The sequence below is a fragment of the Symphodus melops genome (assembly GCF_947650265.1).
Source record: "Symphodus melops genome assembly, chromosome: 8".
Classification (NCBI taxonomy): domain Eukaryota; kingdom Metazoa; phylum Chordata; class Actinopteri; order Labriformes; family Labridae; genus Symphodus; species Symphodus melops.
Window position 1 is genome coordinate 4,524,935 of NC_136698.1, and position 22,241 is coordinate 4,547,175.

General features: G+C 41.5%; 1 protein-coding gene across 2 annotated transcripts in view; it reads right to left on the bottom strand.

Annotated features, from left to right (window-relative positions):
* LOC306827645 (low-density lipoprotein receptor class A domain-containing protein 3-like) overlaps positions 1-19,915 on the bottom strand; it is a 52,289-nt gene extending 32,374 nt beyond the window's left edge. Inside the window, exons 1-3 of one of the 2 annotated variants that reach the window (XM_079349588.1) lie at positions 19,637-19,915; positions 18,583-18,708; positions 7,475-8,069 (exon numbers count right to left, since the gene is read on the bottom strand). In XM_079349588.1, the coding sequence (XP_079205714.1) occupies positions 8,023-8,069; positions 18,583-18,708; positions 19,637-19,703 (240 nt within the window). In that variant the 5' untranslated portion in view covers positions 19,704-19,915 and the 3' untranslated portion in view covers positions 7,475-8,022. Of the gene's footprint in view, positions 1-7,474; positions 8,070-18,582; positions 18,709-19,636 lie in introns of those variants that run through there. The other variant, XM_079349587.1, reaches the window with a different exon arrangement.
* Between the last annotated feature and the right edge of the window lie 2,326 nt (positions 19,916-22,241).

Sequence of the window (22,241 nt, forward strand, 5' to 3'; positions counted from 1 at the left end):
TGCATTATTTACTTCTAGTAAAGAAAGCGTCATGCAGAGACGAGATAGAAAAACATCTTGAAGCAGACAGACGATGGACAAAAGTGGCTGGTAGCAGAGCAGCCTGTTTTGGTTTTGCCAACTGACCTGAGATCAGTTTTGTCTGCCAGCAGCCAACGACGGCCTCAGCCAAATGACATTTCAGAAAAGTGCCATGTTTGGCCTTGCCAAATGATGAAAACTAAAAAAAACATTCATACTAAATGTATAGCACCCACAGTGCAAAGTGTTTCTATGCAATAAAAAGAAATTAACTCACAGCCGTTTATGAAGGAGAACGCTATTTGAAACAACATTTCAACAACACCCCCTCAAATGTGAAACTGTTCTACTATTGTCTGGTTTGATTATACATTCAATACAACATACAGCAGCCGGGGGGGGGGGGGGGGGGGGGGGGTGTCCAGTTAGTGGGCCTTTAATCTCAATCTCTCTTTTTATGCAGATGACGTTGTGCTGTTTCCTCCACTTACCTCTGACGTTCCTCAGACTTGTGTTCTCTGCAGGTAAAACTAGCGTCCATCAGTCTGAGTGGGGAATGAGGTGCTGCATCTAGGGACAGATTTCTATGTTGAGCTGTCATTCAAGAGTAAAGGGGAAATGGACCGTGAAGTCAACAGATGAACAGTAGTAGTTGGCTGTTGTGACCAAAAGAACAAGATTCCATTCAAAAGTGACTTCTGCAGGATAGCCAAGTTCGATGCAGAACACTCTGCAGGGACTAAATGGGAGGAAATGTCTCGCCTGACTTGCTTGGACATTAAGGGACAGATCAATGGTTTATTTAGAGGTTTGCTCTGTTTAGAGAAACTATGTCAAGGTTTTCACCTTTAGCTCTCTGAAATAATGATGCGTATGTTTTGCTCCCTGACTAGCAACGGCAATTGATAATTGAAACAATCTCCAGTTGGAGACATACACAGAACCACCAAGTGAAGTTATAACAGAGGATACGGAAGAACGAGGCTTTTCTGGAATTGATGATTGTTTTCAGAGGAAGAAAAGCTTGCCAAAAGATTTTGCAGTAACCATCAGACAAACAATTTAATTTCCTCATCGAGCTTAAACGTACAGACTGTAGCGTTTCAAACTCATTTTTATCCCTTTTTAAATCCCTCCAGGCATTTTAAAAAAAGGGAGAAAGAATCTACTCAAGCCATCTATCAGCTGCACATCTCCTGCCTTTTATACTCTGCTCCTCTGCTACATTCGCCTCGTCCAACTTTGGTTCTACTCGACTCAATCTCTCAAGTTTGGAGCGTGAAAGAAAAAAAAACAGCTCGTCTTCCCTCAGGATTCTTTAACAGCTGAAAGAGTCTTGATTGGGAATGGATCGATGCGTCTCAAGTGTGCGAAGATGAAAACATGTTGAAGCTCTTTGAAGTTCTGCAAAACACACTCTTGTGCACACACACACACACACAAACACACCACTCAATGTACCTTAAAATCTGGAGGAGAGCTGCTGGCATCCAGCTAATTGGATTATTGGAAGGTGAGATGGGGGCCTTTTTACAGGAGGACATCGTGCATGTTCAATATACATGACTTTTTAAAAGAAGTGAACTAAATAAATCAGGAAAAGTGTGATGGGTTTAATTGTAGAAGACAACCTGAGACGGACTGTTCCTCCTGAACTCCAACAGAACAAAAGACTTGTTTGGGAGGAGGAAAGAAGATGAAGACCAAAGCTCATATGACACCCTTTCCTTTCAGGAGTTTCTCTTTTGAAAGAAGCCAGCGTCCACACCAATCATAGTTCATAGTTCTTGAGTGTTCAGCATCAGATGAAAAACTCACAATCACACAAGTCTCACAGTAAAATAAGAGAAGTTTGGGGGGGAAAAAAGTTGCTAAAACTTCGTAGACAACACAAGGCTGCCAGCTTTGATTCATCTCACCTGAACTCACCTCTTTCTCTCAAACACGGGGGATCAATACCTCTTCTCTGTTTTGGCCCTTTCACAAAACATGTAATCTGTGCTCTTCGACTAAACGAGGTCTCAAGGTAGAGTTAAGGATGGAGCCCATGCACTTTTACCTCTTTGTATGGAATAATCCAATATTTAGGAAATCAGAAGCATCACAATCAAAACAGCAGGTGAATGATTGATTTCCCTTAAAACAATACTGTAGAAAGTCAGCAACAAGGTATAAATCAAAAGGGACTTGATACAAGTTCTGTATGGATTTAATGAAGCCGTCTGATCGTTTTTGAAAGCATCATCAACTACTGAAAACTGGACCAAAACTGACTTGTCTGCGCCAATTGAGAGAGGAATAAAGCCAGCAATGACAGGAGGAACATCACAGTAGCAACATCATGGGCCAATTATGCTTAACTACTCTCCTTTGCCACAACTGGGTCACTGAGACTTCACCATGCAGAGCACCGTCTGTGAGTGTGTGTGTGTGTGTGTGTGTGTGTGTGTGTTTTAACATGTACTGTACATGCATGTGAGATGCTATGTTAATAAATGTGCAGCTAAATACTCACCAAAGTGAAATGACAAAGAAAAGGCTGACCTGAAATCTGTTCAGCAGTGATTTGCATGAAGCCAAAGGATAAGTCCATTTGTTTGCATTTCTTGTGAAGCCTTCCTTTCTCAGAACTCTGCCTACTTTATATGTGTGTGGTGGCTCTGGTGTGCACATGTGTCATTATTTAATGAAGCTCCTCTAAAAGCACAGTTCAGTGTGGTCTAGTTTGGACTCCAAGCTTTAAAGTGTAGAAACACTATGAACACAATTCTTCTCCTCTGAGAGCAGATTTAAGGTAATTTATTTATTGTTCCTAGCTTTAGATTCAATCCTTTAGAAAATGCAGGGGTGAAATTTTGCTGGAACAGTTTTTACAGCTGGGAAAGAAACAAAATCACAGCTTGATGGGAAAAACAAAACAACATGGATACTTTAAAATCTCATCGTGTCACATTTCTGCTTTTTGTCAACTCGAATCTGTTCATCCATTTTAACTTGGATCTGGAGGCAGAAGCTAAAACATCTGTGTGTGTGAAACATCTGAGGGGGGTCGCTCAAGAGGCCAACGTCAGACATCACACTCCCTCGGCTCGCTGGTTTGTAAATGTTGGATGGTGCTTTGAATTTAGCTTGGTTGATTTCTCTTGGATGTTCACTCGTGGGCGTTACATGTTGGCTTTCTAAATCTAGTTGTGGGATTTAGTGGTGGCTGCACCTGAGCGCAGCAGGCACCGCAAAGTGGAAATTCAAGAGCAACACGGCGTGAAAACTCACAGATGGGCCATGGCAGCCGGGGATTCTGCCCCTCACTAGCTTTTCTGCTTAAACAGACTTATTTCACTCTCCTGGTTGCTTTTATGGTGTGACAGTCAATGCTTCGCCTCCTTAAGCCCGAGCAAAACCAACTAGACACATCATCATGCTCATTGTGCTTTGAAATTTTGATTAAAGAAATACTGTTCAGGGGTGTTTCTGCATCTCTTTGAACAGAGAAAAAGAAAGATGGGAATCATCTTTCGCCCCCGAAATAAAATGAATGGCCAAATATTTTTGATACCGAGTAATTATTTTAGCAATTTTGGAGCAAATAGCCCACCTAACATGTTACAGCACCTTAAATGTCAGAATTTTTCTGTCTCTTATTCGTGAGCGAATGAAAAGTCTTTGGTTTTAAATTGTTGGTTTGACAAAATAATAAGCAACACATTAACACATTTACATCACTTGTGGTCCCATCACTTTTTCTTTTCCTATTTTAAAGACATGTGGCTGCAGGAGCTCGGGATGGACCTTCAGGATGAGAGACAGACGACTCTACCAACTGAACCACAGCTTCATGCTTTATAATGTTGTTTTTGGGCTCTTTCAAGCTTTTACTTTAGAGATAGGACAGTAGAGAGAAGCAAGAAGTGCACGTTAACTTCATGTTGGAGAGAATAAGAGAGAGAGATGCAGAGAGCAGGTAGTCTTTCATATACAGTATGTGCAGACCTGCTCATGCCAGTTCAGATATTTGCATGACCTTGTTTACGCTCTTCTTCTTCTTCTTCTTCTTCTTCTTCTTCTTCTTCTTCTTCTTCTTCTTCTTCTTCTTCTTCTTCTTCTTCTTCTTCTTCTTCTTCTTCTTCTTCTTCTTCTTCTTCTTCTTCTTCTTCTTCTTCTTCTTCTTCTTCTTCTTCTTCTTCTTCTTCTTCTTCTTCTTCTTCTTCTTCTTCTTCTTCTTCTTCTTCTTCTTCTTCTTCTTCTTCTTCTTCTTCTTCTTCTTCTTCTTCTTCTTCTTCTTCTTCTTCTTCTTCTTCTTCTTCTTCTTCTTCTTCTTCTTCTTCTTCCTTAAGCTCACGTCTAAGCCGTGGATCTTAGCTGCTTCAGTTAATCACACTAAACCTCCGAGACGTGTCCACAACAAACAAAGAAGAACAACAACCGGGGCAGACAAAAGAGCTTATGGCGAGGCTTTTTAATTTCATGGAAGCTATATGTAAACACACGTTACGTTCATGCAAACGCAGTCCTAAAGAGCTAATGAGAACATGAAGGGCACAGAGAGAATGAGAGATGGAATGTGGATGTGAACATGTGATGCGAGTATTGAACCCAGCAGGATAATGCAGATGTTGCATGCAAGGTCACAGCATTATTCATTATGCACGCACACACACACACCACGCACAAACCACTGTCAATGCATCTATTTCAGTGTGTGTGTGTGTGTGTGTGTGTGTGTGTGTGTGTGTGTGTGTGTGTGTGTGTGAGAGATGGAGAGAGGGGGCCTCTTTTGGCCCCATTGAGAAGGTGTCACCCTGCTTCCAAACATTCAAGCGTTGCCTCCAGTGACACATAATAGGGTGTGTGGGGGAGCAGAGAGAGTCGTCAGTGGTTAAACGCAGTGTGGACACATGCCAGAGAGGAACAACAGAAAACAGGCAGAGACCTTGAAGGTGGCAATGGACAGAGAGAGGAGACTTTTTGCTTCCCAACATTTTTAAACAGTCGGTTTAATGCTCGGCAAAGCAGCAAGCTGAACTCTTTATCAGTCTGTGCTTACATTAGAGACTGGATGGGACATATTGAGAAGGACAGGGTTATATTGGGAGAAAGGAGGGATAGGGGAGCACCAGCATCAGCTCTCATCTTAACCTTACACACTTAAAAATGACACTCAAGATTACAACTTCAAAACTAAACTTCTTTCACTTCACATGTAAAGACAGGACATGTCTTGAAGGTTCACATGCCCTCACAGTGGGACAATGTTCGTGTTGGATGAACTTTCATAACTACAAACATTTGAGGGAGATTCTTTGGGAGAGGATGTGTCTTCTAAAGGTTGATATCACAAAAACTTTTCTACGGAGAACATTCAACAGACTATGGTTGTCAACTCTTTTGATTCTTTGGTTACCATGTTTTTAAAAACACACAATCTCAGATTCTTTTTTTTTTTTAATTGATAATTAGCTTAAAAAAGTCATCTACAGTCATTATCTGAACCAAAAGTTATGAAGAGAGAAAGAGAGTCCTTTGAAGTTCCCAGGTTGGCAAATACTGACAATTCTCAGATACATTTGGGTCTGATGTTTAATTTATTTGGCGGGACAATAAATCTTATGTCACCTCACTAAATTACATCACTACTTTCACTACTTTCATCCTGCCAATTTTAACACAGATTTAAAAATTGGTTTTCTATTTTCAACCAATACGGCGTGCTACAAATTTAAGGTGTGCTCGCAAAGGCTGCGAGTAAAAGTGATTTGATTTGAAAGACGACTCAGCTGAGATATAACGTTATGTTGCAGGACTCATGCTTGACAGGAGCGTCAATAAGCTCAGACGTTATTGATTTTCAGGTTTAAAAAATGTGGCCATGGGTCCTTACTGGAATAGGGTTTCGATCCCCATCCCTACATACATGAAGGTACTGTGACAACCCTATTCCAGACAATTGCTAGCTGATCAAAAACCTCACACAGGCTGCTGGAAGACGTCTACATAACATCGGGTTTGTTTGTGTTCACACATGCACCAAACACGGACAATAGGAGCTCATTCTCAGGAGTGCAGTGCATGTGTGAAAGGGGCTAAAAGAGAAGGACAGCATATCACAAGCGTAGGTGGATAATGAAAGAGAGGGGAAAATGTGTCTCTCATCACTGATTCCTTCACCATTTCCTCACCCTTTAATCTCCCCCAACCCTTTTTATGTCGACACTGTGTCACTCCAAAACGCATGCTGCAGGTGAAAGTGTGACATTAGCATTGTGCACATCCCATAAACATAGACTCTGTTTGTGGGAGAGAGATTTTCTGTCACAACAGCCCCTTTCCCTGATAACTGGCATTACTGTTCAGAGTATACCATCAAAGAGTGACTCCCTCCCTCCCTCCCTCCCTCCCTCCACCTCCTCACCCCATCATCCTGCAACAAACGACAAGCAAAATCCCCTGAAGGTAAACGAAACATTTTGCAGGCTTAGGAGCAGACAAAATGTGTGTATGAAGGAGATATGTTGTGTGTCTTTAATCTATGTAAACAGCTTCAGTCAAAAGCAAGATGAAGGGACAGGGGGAAAGAGAGAGAGAGGGCAAAAAAAGGACAAAAGTAAGAAAGTGACAGTAGAGGCCGAAGCAGAATGAAATACTGAAAACTAATCTATGAAGATGTAAAAACATTAAAAACATGTAAAAACATTTCAAGAACCCGAATGGGTTTCTTCAAGTTCTTTTGTTGAGGATGTAAATTGTAAGATTTTTTTTGGTTTCCTCTCATAAACTGCACAGAAAAATAAAGGTACAATCTTAAATAAGCTGTATTAAGAAGGGATGTGAGCAGCTTTTTTGCGTTTGTGACTTCCTGGAGTTAGCCTCAAGTGGACACTCGGTGAACTGCAGGATTCTGCACATTTGCTTCATTTCTCAAGACCGGAGGTTACCGCTTTCTTCACCACCTTTGTATGACAAATCACTTCCAACATTGTCAAGACTGCATGGAGAGAAAGCCTAACTCTGCCAACTGCATTGAATCTAGATATGTTGTTAGCTTCTAAATCAGAGAGTCTGATAACACTCATTAAAAAGAAAGTCATGTAATTATGACAAACAGTCAAGACGTGATGGTGACACGAGGCTTAAATTGTTCATTCAGTTTTCAGAAAATGAGCACCGATCTCTCTCAGAAACACTGTGAACTTCCAAAACAACATAATTAGGAACAAGACACTATAATTAAGCTAGCTTTTATTCAATAACTAACAAGTGGAAATAATTAGACGAAAAAAGCAATGCATTTCATCTTCAGCAAATCAGATTTATATAACCGCAAACAGCTCTGTGTGCAACATGAGGATGAGTGTTTTCTGCTGCCTTATAATACAAATGAAAAAATAAAAGAGTGAAATTGATTTGAACCAGATGACTTTTTTTGACACATTCAAAGCCTTTTTCTAACTTGTGCAGGTTTTGGACCATAAAATTGGGTTTCATTCGTCGGAAAAAACACATACACAGACAAAAAAAATTCTAACTAGCAGGTACAAGCAAATTACAAATTAACCATAACTCCAAAACGCTACTTTTGCCAAACTGATTTCCTGCTTCACCTCCATGCTGCGTGGAAAATATCCTGTTTTATTTGACAAGAGACACCTGAGCATGGGTAGGATGTAATGAATCAAAGTGAACAAACCGACAGTTAGCTCTCAAAAGGCTGAGAGGGAGTGGGAGGAAAAATGGAAGACGGTACAACAAGAGACGAATTCAGAGCAACAGAGGGAAGACAAATGAAGGGAAAAGGCAAAGTTTAAGGAAATAAATGAAGCAGAACTGAGAGCTAGCAGCTGGAAGATGAGAAATCGAAGTAATACCGGAGACGAGAGTCAGACGAAGCTCCTCTACTTTTTAACTTCCGCGTGAAAACTTCTCAGGGAAACTTTTGACACGCAGCATTCAAGGGGCCCCTATATCTCTGTGTCAGCGCAGCAGACTGGTATTAGCAGCCATGTTTTATTCATCAGCATTCTTTAGTTGTCGTTTCATCCGCCGCTCTCTGCCTGCGTATACCGGGCGACAGAGCGCAAGGTGAAAAACAGGATTACAGCGAATGTAAATAATAAAACTCAGGCACATGAAGATATATTCGGTTAATCTGAGCCGGGGATTAAAACCATGATACCCTGTCAGACACGGCTGGGTTTGGGAGGGAAGGAGGGGTGAGGGAAGGAGGGGGGGGGGATAACAACATCACAACAACAACAACAACACAGGCATAAAGAGACACACGAGAATGAGACATGCTCTCTCTTTCACACACACACACACACACACACACACACACACACACACACACACACACACACACACACACACACACACACACACACACACACACACACACACACACACACACACACACACACACACACACACACACACACACACACACACACACACACACACACACACACACACACACACACACACACTGTAGGGAAATGCGACTGTAGCGTTATCGGAGTTTGACTTTGAACAATAAGTGACTTTGCAGCAGAGCAGCGCCGGCAAACAACACAAGGTAATCTGTGGGAAAAGAAAGAGCTAATTCTGTCAGAAACGAGGGAGTGGGAGGGGAAAGAAGAGATAAAGAGAGCGAGAGGGAAACAACAAAAATTAACAAACTACTAAAATGAAGAATAACTTTCTAAACGAGATACACCCCCACGCTTTACTGCAGCTAAACAAAGTTTCTCACCATTGAACACCTGAACTTCCTCCGGCTGAGTATGTCTCACCTTGATTCGTTTCATTCCATTTATTACTTTACCGTGTCATTCATTTGGCCACAGGCAGTCAATGCTGCGTTCAAGGTCTGCCATCTTGTTCCTCAGGTGAAAGCAGACTCTCGCCATTGTCTTGACAGGAAGACGGTGTGAGTGTGGGTGTGCTATTCAGTTCACTAAATAGTTTGTAAATCAGAATCTCTCATACCTCAGATTTATACAACAAGCTGACACAATTTCCTTTTTTTCACATCTATTATCAACACTTATTTGTGCAGGAAGGCAAAGCAGGCTTTCTGAAAGTCACCCACGCAAAGTTTTAACGACAAAAACACGACACAACAATTATTATTTTTACAAGAGAATCTGCATCAGTTCATGTGTTGGGCTGTTTGAGAGCAGTGCAACAAGCTTGAACAGGCAACAGTATAATCACTTTATAAAGGTTATACTTTGATCTCTGCACCAATAAGTTTTTCGACTTTTTTTTGTTTGTTTGTTTTGTTGCTCGTGACCCCACTTTGACTTCATAAAACTACCAAAACAACAAACAGCTTTTTGGTCAAACTAATTTGTTCTCGATCAAATATATGAACGTTCATCTTAGATCCCATTTAAGCTGGGATGACATTTCTGCACAATGGATAATCAACAGACACTCTATAAGTTTTGGTTTTGGCATTGACCCAAAGTAGCCTTTGTTCAATATATTTTAATATATACAATGTATTTTGTATTTATCAATAAATACAAATTCCCACGACCACAAGTGAGATCAGGCCCCCAAGGTTGGCAAATCCTGCTCTAAGGGCTGACTGCACCATATACAATCAAATCGCTGACTGGTTTCTTAACTTCACTTCTGGGAACAATAGACTGGTATAGTGATGACGTATGGCGCCGGTGGTCCCTACGAAAATTCGCCGATGGGATATTTGCATTGGATTTTGGTTTGTCTAACAAAACGTCAACATCTCTTAAGCTTGTGTGAACCACAGACCTTATTTCAGGCATCTAACTACAAACCCGTTTAAAATCTCCATTTACTTTTAGAGTTCGGAACCAAAGCTAACTCTCTTCCGGGTTTTAGGACTCATTCCTGTGCCAGTCTATACAGCAGGTTAATCTGACGTTAATGCAGCTGCCTGCTGAGTCTAAATGATGAAGATGAGAGTGGAGAGATAAATCTCAACAGTTATATTGCATCCATAAACCCCAAAATGTGCACACACAAAAATGGAAAATAACTGAATAAGACAAATAAAGAGTGGATTGATTATTTAAGAGCCGTTGCTTTCAGCTGATGTGAGCTGTACTTTTTTGCCGTCAGCAAAATACACCAATTAACTCGGCATAAGTCAAGTGTAATGAATGGTTAATTAGATATATATTATAATATATATATAATATATCTGAGCTGCTGCACTATGAGTTTGGACTCTTGGGGTTAAAATGCCACTTTATATTTAAGAAAGAATTTCAAGCTTCCTTTTTTTAATTGATACTACTAATTTCACCCAAAAACCAAAAACTAAAGTTGCCAGTCAAAGTAAAGCAGCTGTGTTCTGCTGATTGAAAAGTTCTTCTATTTAGGTATCAAATACTCTGAAAGGAAAAGGGAAATGAGACTTTAGACAGAGGCTAACTTCCTATTTCTTCTTCAGTGTTTGATACACACAGTTCTCCCTAATTGAACTAGAAGAATATATATGAGCACTGCAGACTCATTTTCTGTCTCACACGCTCACTAACTCTTTCTCCGGCACATTGGTCCTCACAGGTTTGCTGCATTTTGTACTCCTGCCCTTTCTGTCAATACAAATCTGTTACTCTCTGACGGTAAAGAGAAAGACATGGAGGGATAACAGAGGCTGATAGAGGTAGACAGGAGGAGAGCAAGAGGTAAAAAGCTGGCAAAAAGAGAGAGAGAAAGCTAGACACAAACATGCCCATAGAGAGAAAGAGAACGAGCAAGAGGGAGTAAAGGCCTCAGGCCAGCGCTGACCTCAGCTAAAATTACCCAACCGCTGTTTTTGCACCGCTGCACCGAACACCTATTCAGCACAGCAGGTATTGTTAGCTCGCAGAGCATGATACGTCTGACAAAGGCGCTGTCCTGGAACATTCTGGGCTTGCCTAATGTTGGTTTATCAATGCTGTATGTGTCTCATTGATTATTCTTAAAATTCAATCTTCAAGGAATACATCATGTTTGAGGCAGCAGCGACCAGCTGGCGGGTTAACCTTCATGTGTCAACAGAGCATCAATGCACCAGAGGAGATTAGCATTATTTAGCATAGTCCAAAAATAAGAAATCCTATGTATCCTTCTTAAATTATTAGGTTTTTGAAAGCTTAAATATGGAAATGAATTCCTTGATGGAAGTGATGAACAAAACCTGAGCCTTAATGCAGCAAGCTAAACTACCCTACTTTCCTTTTTTAAGCAGTTTTTTTTTCCCAGAGTTTTAGTCTCAAGCCAGTCAAGTATTTTATTCCATAGTGTAGAAAATAGACTGTTAACATCGCTGCATGTGTCTCATTAATTATTTTGAATCTTCAGTTTTCAAGGAGTGCACCACTTTGGGGCAGAATCAGTCAGCTTTGCATTTAATGTCCCAGCAGAGCAGTAGGGGAAGTTAGCATATTCTGAACCTAATAATCTAATGTTTTATTCTTAAAAATTGAGTCTTTTATACTGTTTACTTTTTAGCCTGTAAATTGATGCTTCTATTGGTGAACAAAAAAGCGTCAGTAAAGCCTGACTGTCGCTAACGAAGCTAAGCTAGTTTCATTTTGAGGCTGCTTATGGGCTAAACTCCACAAACGTTAGTCATTATCTTCTGACTTCATTTAAAGTAAGTGCAGAACATAGACAATAATTTGTCTTCAAGGCCCCCCTTAGCTAGCCAGCTCTGTTTGCAGTTACAGCGACATTTGAGTGAGCGTGTCCGACAACTTCAGTCCTACTACGCCGCCAGAAGCTAACATCAGGTTCTGTCCAAGTCTCGCAAAGTTCTTGTTACGTCTCGTAAAGAGAAGCAGGAAGCTCCACCTGAGGATTAGGCCAACAACTGTGTTTCCTTTAATATTCAAGTTCACCACTACACAAGTACCCAAAAACTGCTTCTTCATTTCAGTAACATGTGTGTTGTTTGATGCGTCAGCTGTTTGCAAAATGCCTCCCCGCCTCAACAAAGCCGAGCAGATGTCACATGGAGACATACAGGCCATCATCTACACACACGCACACGCACACACACACACACACACACACACACACACACACACACGCGCGCACGCACACACAGTCTCCTCAGTGCACAGAAGTGGGTTTCATTTTCTCTAGAGACTACAGCACTGCAGCTGCGTGCATACACACGTACGCCAACACTCACAAAATTAAATGCACACAATGTCCAAAGTCTTATTCCGAAAAGTAAATGATGGAGAAAGGTGGTGTAATTGTTTGTGTGTGTGTGTGTTTGTGTGGTTGTTATTGGACCTATGTGTGTGTGTGTGTGTGTGTGTGTGTGTGTGTGTGTGTGTGTGTGTGTGTGTGTGTGTAATTGATTAAGCTACTGGCTCTTATGACCTCACACTCCCATTAAAAGTCTGACCCCAGCTGAGCGTATGTGTGTGTGTGTATGCGTGTGTGTGTGTGTGTGTGTGTGTGTGTGTGTGTGCGTGTGTGTGTGTGCAAGTCAGCAGGTGACCAAAATGTGTTTTTTTTGTGAGCTGTTCAGTATAATGCCCTTTAAGCCTGAGGCTCTTCTCTGCAGTCTCTTAATACAGTGTGTGTGTGTGTGTGTGTGTGTGTGTGTGTGTGTGTGTGTGTGTGTGTGTGTGTGTGTGTGTGTGAGAGAGAGAGAGAGAGAAAGAGCATGGCCTAATATACACAAACACAGATACACACATACACAAGCACAGCAGTGGCGTGAAATGTGTTGTGATGTCTCCTCTATGGGAAGCTGGTTTCAGACTGCAGAAAAGACGCTCTTTTTCTTAGACTCATTGTCCTGCTGTAACACACACGCACACATGGACACACACATGCACACATTCAGCTCAACGAGAACTTTCTTCCCACCCTCATACATTCTCTCTTTGTATCGCTTGAGAGCCTCATGGGTTTTTTGCCCTTATTGCATCATTACTGTGCCTGTAACTGCTTACCAATGGATTGTTCGCCGTGAAAAACAAAATTCCCCAACAAACTGTCAAATAATTAGATATTCAAAAAGTGGTAATATACTGTCAATCCAAGAGCTGCAAAACCTCACATTTAGGAAGCTTCTGTTGACAAACATTGGGCATTTCTGTGTGATAAATATCTTAAACTAACAGCAAACCTGATTTCAATATATTTTCCTTTGACAAACTGTTGCACTATTATTACTACGACCCCTATCATTACCACTCTATGCTTGTTAATCAATTCTCACTGATGGTGTTTTTACAGTGCACTGTGACCAAGGCCATTTGGAGGAGAGGAGTGTGTGCAACGCTGAGAGAGAGGGAGAACAATTGCGCGCTAACACGAGGTTCAGATATGAGATGATTTTACAGTGGCACTCTGGATTAGGCGTGTTTAAATCCACTTAAATCCGCTGTACCAACGATAAGGCCTTTTTCGGAATATTCCACAGCACAAATATAGGTCATACAGAGCCGTGCAGAGGTGGAGAGCTGCGTGTGTCTACGCGGACGCTTTTTCTGTGGAGTGTTCACTACAAAGAAAGAAAGCACACGCATGTACAAAAACCCTCACCACCACCACCACTTTACCGTCTCCCAGGGCAACAAGAGTGAAATCTACCAAGAGGCATGTTGAGAATGAAGCAGGGGAGAGGAGCAGAGAGAGGAGGAAGTAAATGAAAAAGAAGAATAGCAACACAAAAGATAGCCATAGAAAGATTAAGGGCTGGGCTATGAAAGACTGCAAACAAAGATGATGATAAACTAAAGATATTTTGAATGGATGTGGAATGACAATAGCAAGCAATTTTGCATACACAAAATTTACAAAGCACATACAACTTTGAACTTCAAAGCATTGCTAAGGCTTGAGAAAGTGGAGGTTAAAAAAAAACAAAAAACTGTTGAGCCCCGTTCTGCACAGCCATGTGGATGTTAGCCTGCACGGAGGACCGAGGGCTTGCAGTGCAAGCGCTGCTAACGCAAATCGTTTATACGCTGAAAATGTGAAATAAACTGTCAGTTTGCACTGTTTCTCTTAACTTCGGACCTGAGTCTGTTTGTATGAAACTACGTTTCCATTTGACCGACATCAAAATAAATCCCTGAGGAACTCCCCTTGGCACCAGCATCATACTGAGCAAGATCAGCGTTGCGTATTTCCTGCTTCCAACAGCTTCATGACCCGACAGCTTTATCAAGATATCAGTATTTTGGATCTCTTGACTTGCATTTGCAATATTCAAACTTTCAATAAACAATCTCTCTGAATTACACACATTTGAATTAAAGTACGTAAATTTCACTTGGATAACTGAGTTTCTCATGTTCATCAAAAAGATACGCACATATTCTCATCGTCAATCGTTGGAAAATTCAGATGCAAATCCCAGTGACAGTTATGGAAGAGTTGCACTCGTCCTGTTGATGTGCAGCCTTCTTTCAATGACAAATATCCGACCTTTTAATCTTTGTCAACATAAGTGAAGCAACACATTAAGGCTGTGCTAAGCTAAGCTAACCCTAACCTCATTATCTTCACAATTAATCCACCAAAATGCCCTGCCTATCCCACATAACACTTTGTTCCAACATCCCTGCCATTTTTCTCTGTTCTGTTCCTCGCAATCAAATATGTCCCATCTTTTCTCCATCTCTTCCTCTCTGCTGAGCTCTGCTGGTGATACTGGGTGTGGGGGGGTGGTGGGGGGGGCACAGTGGCAGTGCTGGCATCTGTTCGAAGGGCTGGCACGCTGCCAGCCACTGAGCATCGCTCCGGCAACCAGAGTCACGCTGTTGGATTTATCTCCAACCAACCTGTCAGCTGATGCTCTTTGTGGGCGTAAGACGAGTGGGCACAGCCTCTTTGGCACTCGCGCTGCCAGGGTGCCCAGAGGAGATTTAAATATGAGGGGAGGGGGAAGAGGAGCCTCTTGTGGGTGCTATAATGCTTTAAAAAAAAAAGTAAGTAAGCTTTTGAGAGAGAAGCACCCCAACTTCCTACACAGACGGTAGCGCTCAAAGAACAGACCATGGGGGAAGAGGAAGAGTAAGGTATGGATGTTGAAAATGAGAGTATAAGGCAGAGCGAAAGGGGAGTAGATAAAAGGTAAAGACTGAGCGAGGGGGAAAGATCGAGAGAGTGACAGAGGAGCCGAAGAGGAAAGAGTAACTGCATCTGAAGCGTACAGGGAATCTACAACAAAGAGAGAAGAAAGAAACACAGTATATTTCTTCAAAAAAAAAAACAAAGCGGCTAAGTTTAAAGAACAGTCTATCACCTTGTGGCTTTAAGTGCCATTTCACATTCTCTTTGAGCATCGCTGATACCGAACAACAAAGTCAAGCCCACCTGCTAGAGGGAAAGAGAGCTCATTAAATTCTAATTCTGCTTCCTTTAAGTGTCGCACACTAAATGTTCAATAATCCCGTTCAGTCCAAACAGTCAGTGGGATGTGCTCGTAAATGTTACGCTCGTTCATCCAGGGAACTCCAAGGACATTCAACGTCCACAAATCTCAGCAAGTGTTCAAGATGAGAGTCACTGGTTCAGCCTGCAGGTCCCCAAGATAAGCACTGAATCAATTTAATGCTAATGTAACCATTCAAGCAATTAGTACCATGACATATTCATATGCCATGATTACTCATTTAGAAGTCCGTGCAATATTCTGAACAGTACAGAATGTGTCACCACTACAGCCATTACTAACATGACCCTTTTCTATGTAATTATTATTAAGCTGATCATTCCTGCAACTTCCTTAACGGAGTCAGTTAATGCACACTATCAAAAGGAGTCTGTTCACACTTTCCTGACACATGACACAAGAAATATTGAATTGCTCAAAATTTCAGATCAAAATTCTATATTTGCAAAAACATTTACAAACCAGCTGCTCACAGGATCGTGCGCTCAGGTTTGCACGTCCCAAAGATAACTCATTAATTAATTGGTCGACACTTTCATCACCGTTCATGCAATTAGTGCCATGACCAATGTTTAACTGATGATTACTTGGCTGGTTGTCAATTTGAAGAAAAAAAAAAAAAAATACATCCAAAAGTCTGGGTCTTTTCTCACAAAGATCATTCTGCAAAATGTGACTGTGCTGTTACATTTGCAGTACTGCAGTTTCAAACGACCCGCCTGCAGATTTATGGGTTTGGTTTAACGCTTCACACGATCAGCAATGAATCAAGTGGCCGCTAATATGACCACGCATGCAATTAGTACCATGACAAATGAATAAGCGGTTATTACTCAGCGGCTTCTCTTTGCAATAGAAGAGTATCTTAAATCAAACACAGCAGGGCTTTTATCTGACCAAATCCTGGAGCACAAAGCACAGTATACTTAACTGCACAATATATACATTTGAAGCTTTAATTTTAAACCCACTGCCTAAACACTGATGGCTTTGGTTTCCCTGTCCCAAAGGTGGGCAACACAGTAATCGACCACTTAGTTACAGTAACCATTAAATCAGTTAGTACCACGATAAATTTTGTTGGTGCAATACGTAGACCACAATACTTTCATTTTGAACCACACTGTGGATCCTGTTCACACTTTACAGGACTAAAGAAAAGCATATTTGATTGTGGAGTATCAAATACACACTTCTTCCTTTTCACAAAGATCAGCAATTCATGAATTGGATGATAAAAAAATCTCCATATTTAATGAGTACAATGGTAAATATAGAAGGGATGATTAGCAGTGTCATAATTAGTCCTGGTCTCAAGATCAGTCTCAGGACTGCTATTTGAAGGTCTCGTCTCGGAGTCGGAATGTTTTTTACTCCGTCTCGGGTGTGCGGACTCCGGATTTTAAATCATGACCGGACCGAGACCACCACTGATTGGCTATTTTTCCACAGTATTTCTGTGTTTAGAAGGAAAGCGTCCTTTTAGAAAAGAACAAATTACTTAAATTCATCTGAGGTTCGATTTTTGTCCCCCGGTTACAGCCGCAACCTTCTCGGTGTTGCAGTCTAAATGATTGACATGACCCCTGCACGCAGGACGAGGACTTTTCAGTGATATTTAATGCCTTGGTCTTGGTCTTGGTTTTAACTTGCTCTCGACCTTGTCTCGGTCTCGGCCAGTTTGGTCTTGACTGTCATGGAAGTTTGTGTAACTCCTCAGTTAATGTGTAATGATAATTCACTGTTGCTGATGTCAGTCAGAGCTCTGTCTTTATCTGGACACCAAGGACAGCGGAGAGAGTCGTCGGCTCTTCCTGATATCTGCAAGAATGTCTGAGAGAGTTGTTGTTCGCTCCAGGGTTCTTAGATTAGTCTAGGTGGGTCAATGCGGCACGACCATGATAATGGTAAAGTCTTCTGAATAAATACAGAGTCTTTGGAAGTGTCTGACTGTCATGTTTGAGCATGACACTGAAACACAAGGTGTGATGTTGAATCAGGTCTCCTCGAGTATTCATCTATTGTATAAAGCCATCTGAGTCCAAGGAGTCTCATTGTGTGGAGTCAACTCTTGATCATTTCCCCGACATTGACTACAACACTACTGTCCAGGCGTGACGACTCTTTCACAGAGCCTTCTGCAGCGTGATACAATTTTAGATTCTAAAACTCTATTATTCTGTATAGACGTGAAAATCCAGGGTTCAATCATTTCATCCTCTCGTGATACATGTATCCATTCAGACAAAAAGACCCATGACAAATCCAAAAGCTAATGATAACACTAATGGATGTTTGTGTAATTTCCTGAACAAAACAGTCACTTTTTCACACCTTCCTGGTGAACATCATACAACCGTCGACTGAACAGTATCCACTTCTGTTTTCACAACTCCAATCCAAAACACCTGCCTACAGAAGGAGAGCCTTTAAGAAGTGAAAAACAGTCAATACTTGATCAGCCATACCCAAAATGCAAACTTTTCACATGAAAGCATTCTGCATGGCTCAGCAGGGAGATGTCATGAGACAAAACAGGGCAGTGTAATCACACTATTTCAGACGTACAGTAGCTCTGTCTCTGAAGCCATTATGTATGTAGAGACAGCGCAGCAGACAGAGTGAACGTTCAGTGATAACAGCATTTACCTTATCTTTACACAGTCACAACATGATAAGAGGCATAATGATAATATTCGGAAATGTCCCCGTGTCTGATGTTTGCTTTGGAAGTGAAATTAGAAAGAAATGAGTAAAAATTCCTGCAGCCATGTGACCAGAGCATTGATCCAGGATCAGCAGATCATGCACAGACCGGCTGCAGAGTGACGCCAACTGAGAGGAGGATTCCAGAGGGGCCCCCAAGCAAAGCGATAAGACGCTTATTCTCAGTGTAACTTCATTCATTCAAGAGCTGCAGCATCGCTTTAATCAGCCATCTACAGCCTGCTGTTACTCAGTTTTGAACAGCAGAACGCTCAATCTCTTCAATGCTTATGGCGCCGAAAGTGTGTCAACTTAGAGATCCTTCACATGGGAATGTTTGGGAGTCATTATCCTTTGTGACGCTCACTTGGGATGCAGGTGTATTGAAGAGCAGCAGGCAGAGGCATCATTATGTCTTTACGTCAATCTTAACAAACATCAGCTCTACTTACGACAGTTCTCCTCATCGCTGCTGTCCGAGCAATCGTCGTCATCATCACATCTCCACAGGGTCGGGATGCAGCGTCCGTTCTTGCACTGAAACTGCCCGGTTTCACACTCCGACTCCGTATGAGTTCCTGTGTTGTCAGAGGAAATAACACAAGTTGTCCATCACATTTTTTGTTCTCAGCGGGGTAAAAAAAAAAACGAATACCAAGATATCACATACCCAGAACGTGACATTCAAAAGTACTGAAAGTGTAATAATTTGTTTACAAGGAACACTGAAGGCATTTAGTGTGAAAGGATAGTAAGCACTTTATCAATATCAGCCTGTGGCAAAAGAGGGCTCAACTCCCATTTGTTTACATCCTGTTTTCACTGTTTATAGGTTTACTGATGTGCAACAACAATATGAAAATAGCTTGAATAGACTACATGCATAACTTAACCTATGCTAAAGAAAGCTTATTCTGTTCTAAAAACGGAGGGTGTTTAATCTTCCAACATTGTGGGAAGGCTCCTTCCAGTCATAGCCTGATGGGTTTCCTTCTTAAATCCAACGTTGCTCTAATATTTGCACATTGATGTGTTTGTTTGTCTTTGTAAACATATCAATAGGCTTTCTTATGACTTTGACAGTCCAGCACCAGAGACCTAAAGGTTTGTTAATGCAAAGCCACTTTAGCGTTTTCAGCTTGCAGCAGCAACAACAACACCAAACGCAGATCCACTGCAGGTTACACTTTGCGATCACATCCACGCAGAGAAACAGGCTCCTCTCTGGGGGAACATCAGCCTACAGCATTTAGACACGTGTGTTTGGTTGTAGGCTACGGATCTTTTCTTCCGCGTGTTGTCACCTCATGTCACCGGTGAGTGCTCTGAGCGCGCGTGCCAAAAGCGGCCATCCAGGTGTGATCCACGACATGGCACAGAGAACACCACATCAAGAGACGCGCCGTTTCCGAAGAGGCAGCGATCATCCCCCTCAACACGTAAAAAAACAGCGCTGCTGGGTCCGTGTGATGCAAATTCACCTCCTCGCCGAGACGAGTGACTTACCTTTAGCGCAGTGGAGCTCCGTGAGGAACAAAAGCAAAAGCACGAGCTTCCCGATTTCAGTCCACATCTTTAGATCCCGTGAGTTGGAAGTGGAAAAACCAGTGAAGGATCCCCCCAACCTCTCGTTCACTCTCGCTGTGTGTTCCTCTCCGTGCCTCTGCTCCGGAGTGTGTGAGTGTGTGTGAGCAGCTCTCCTGGCTGCAGTTTGAATCAGTGACGCTGTATGGGCGGGTGAGCTGGGGTTGGTGCTTGCGGTTTTGTAGTAGAGGAACTACATCAGAACTGTTGTTAAAAACAGGACTGTCATGTCTGAGAGGACGTACTGCTGAGTCACCTACAGCAGACTGCAGGTTCTTGATACAAATATCCAAATGAAACTGTCAATTGAAAAAAGTTATGTTTATCCTATTTATCTAATTCATATGGGCTACAATTAAAAGGACATATGATCTATGATAGATATATTCAACAGATTTCATAGATAGGCTGGCTCATAAAAAGTTGACAGCCTCATTGTTTCATAAGTGAAGCCAACAAGGAAGTGTCTTAAACACGCATTATTTATAATGGCCAGCAGGGGGCGACTGTGCAAATTAAGAGAAGCCAGAAATTAGCTATGTGATGTGATACAATGATTTGCTGCATCTATCTCTGACTCACAATGTATCATTTACTGTGCAGATCTCCCCTTAAACTCAACAGTTATGTTCACATTGACACATGCAGTGTAAAAAGTAGGCTCTTAGTTCAGGTAAGCTGACGACTTGCTGTTAACACTCATATTGCGGTTCATTGCACATTTGCATTTGCTTACTAAAAAGATGCTGTTTACAGTAACCGATGGTTCAGACAGACACTGGAGGTCTTACATTGATGATCATATGTTCTAAGCTGGAAATGGATCCGGCAAGTTTTGTCTCAGGCTTAAATAAGTGTGTTCTGAATGAGCGCTAATATCTACAATGAATATATGCCTTTCATATTGTACGGGTGCACACAATATGAATTCAATGTGTGTGCAAATAACTAAATTGTGCACCAGTTTTCAAAAAGACATACATGCAAGATACTGAAACATGCATGCAATTTATTAAAAAAAAGTTAACAATGAGAGTCCATAAAATCCCTCCAACCTGCAAGAAGAAGTCATGCATACTGTAAAAAAAAAAAAATCATATTTTTGGGGTCTTTGTTCAAACAAATCAGACTAAACATGCCATTTAGCTTTAGACAGTTTAGTTTCTCGTGGAGGGACCTTTGGATGAAGTAAGGCTGTTTACCTCTGATCCTGTTGTTCAATATGCTAAGCTAACAGTCCACTAGCTGTGAGCTTAAAACCGCAGCATTTCATTCCGGGAACGAACAACCTTACTGCTGCATTAACACATGGTTGTGTGCTTCATTTTATTGTATTTTAACTTGATAAAACCCCTAAAAAGTAATTTATTAAGACAGTAAATGTGCGTCTTGTGGGAAATGACATGTGGGATAGAAGCCACAGGTCAAATTTGAACCTGAGCCAAAGATTAAGGTTTCTGTACATGGTGCACGCACACTAACCACTAAGCTACCTGCACCCCTTCTCAAATTACCTTCACTGCCTTCTTTAATGAGTGTTGATGAGACATTCAATCAGGACACAGATGAAGCTATAACCTGCATTTTTTAGAGGCTGGATTTCTTTCGTACTTCCTGTTTAGATATCTTTTCCATTTAGAGGAGGCGATACGGCACACGTGTGCGTCAGATGAAATTCTGTTACTGAAAATATGAGAAACTGCTATACTTTGAATTGACCATGCAAGAAAATGCACACATATTTATATAGCACATTTCAACAACAACACAATTCAAAGTGCATGCAAATGTATTATCCTGCAGATCGCATAGCATAAGGTTACAGCTTCACTTTCACCTGTTTATTCTATTTATATATCTATAGTTGATACCCCGGCTCCCTGTTTTTCTCATTGTCTTTTCTGGGACACATTTTGTGATAGGTCACCTACATGTCATCCAAATGTCAGCAACTTTACAAATAACAGTCCCTAATCCAATCAAACAAAAGGTTTTTGAAAACAACAACACCAGAACTGCTGCTCTCATCCTCCAGCATCCTTTAGTGGCGCGTGTCATTCCCCATGGCAACAGATACGGAGAAACAGGAGGCAACATAAGGAGTTTCATCCAATTTTGCTTGACAATTGCCTCAAGCTGAAGCTGTTTCTTCTTGCGTCTGAAGGGATTAAATAGGCCAAAGGTTATTTTCAGTTCATGTCAACTAAAGGAGGCTTCTCAAACAGTTGAGTGACTGTAATAGCACTTTCTCTAGGTGAGAAAAAAATCCATAAGTGCCACATGTGTCATACAGTGAGTGCGATTTGAGGCTAACTGATGAAAATATCCTAATCACTGAGGGAGCCAGTGACCATCATTTAATGGAAAGTGTTGGGGGGCATGTACAGTCGTATCTGCAGAGATACCCAATGGCAGTGCAGATGAATATGAGGAATAGAATCTGATTTGAATGGAAAGTGTGTGTGCAATGAAAGGGAACATGCAGCTCTGTACTGCTGTACTTTGCAGAGAGAGTTGAGTTTTGATT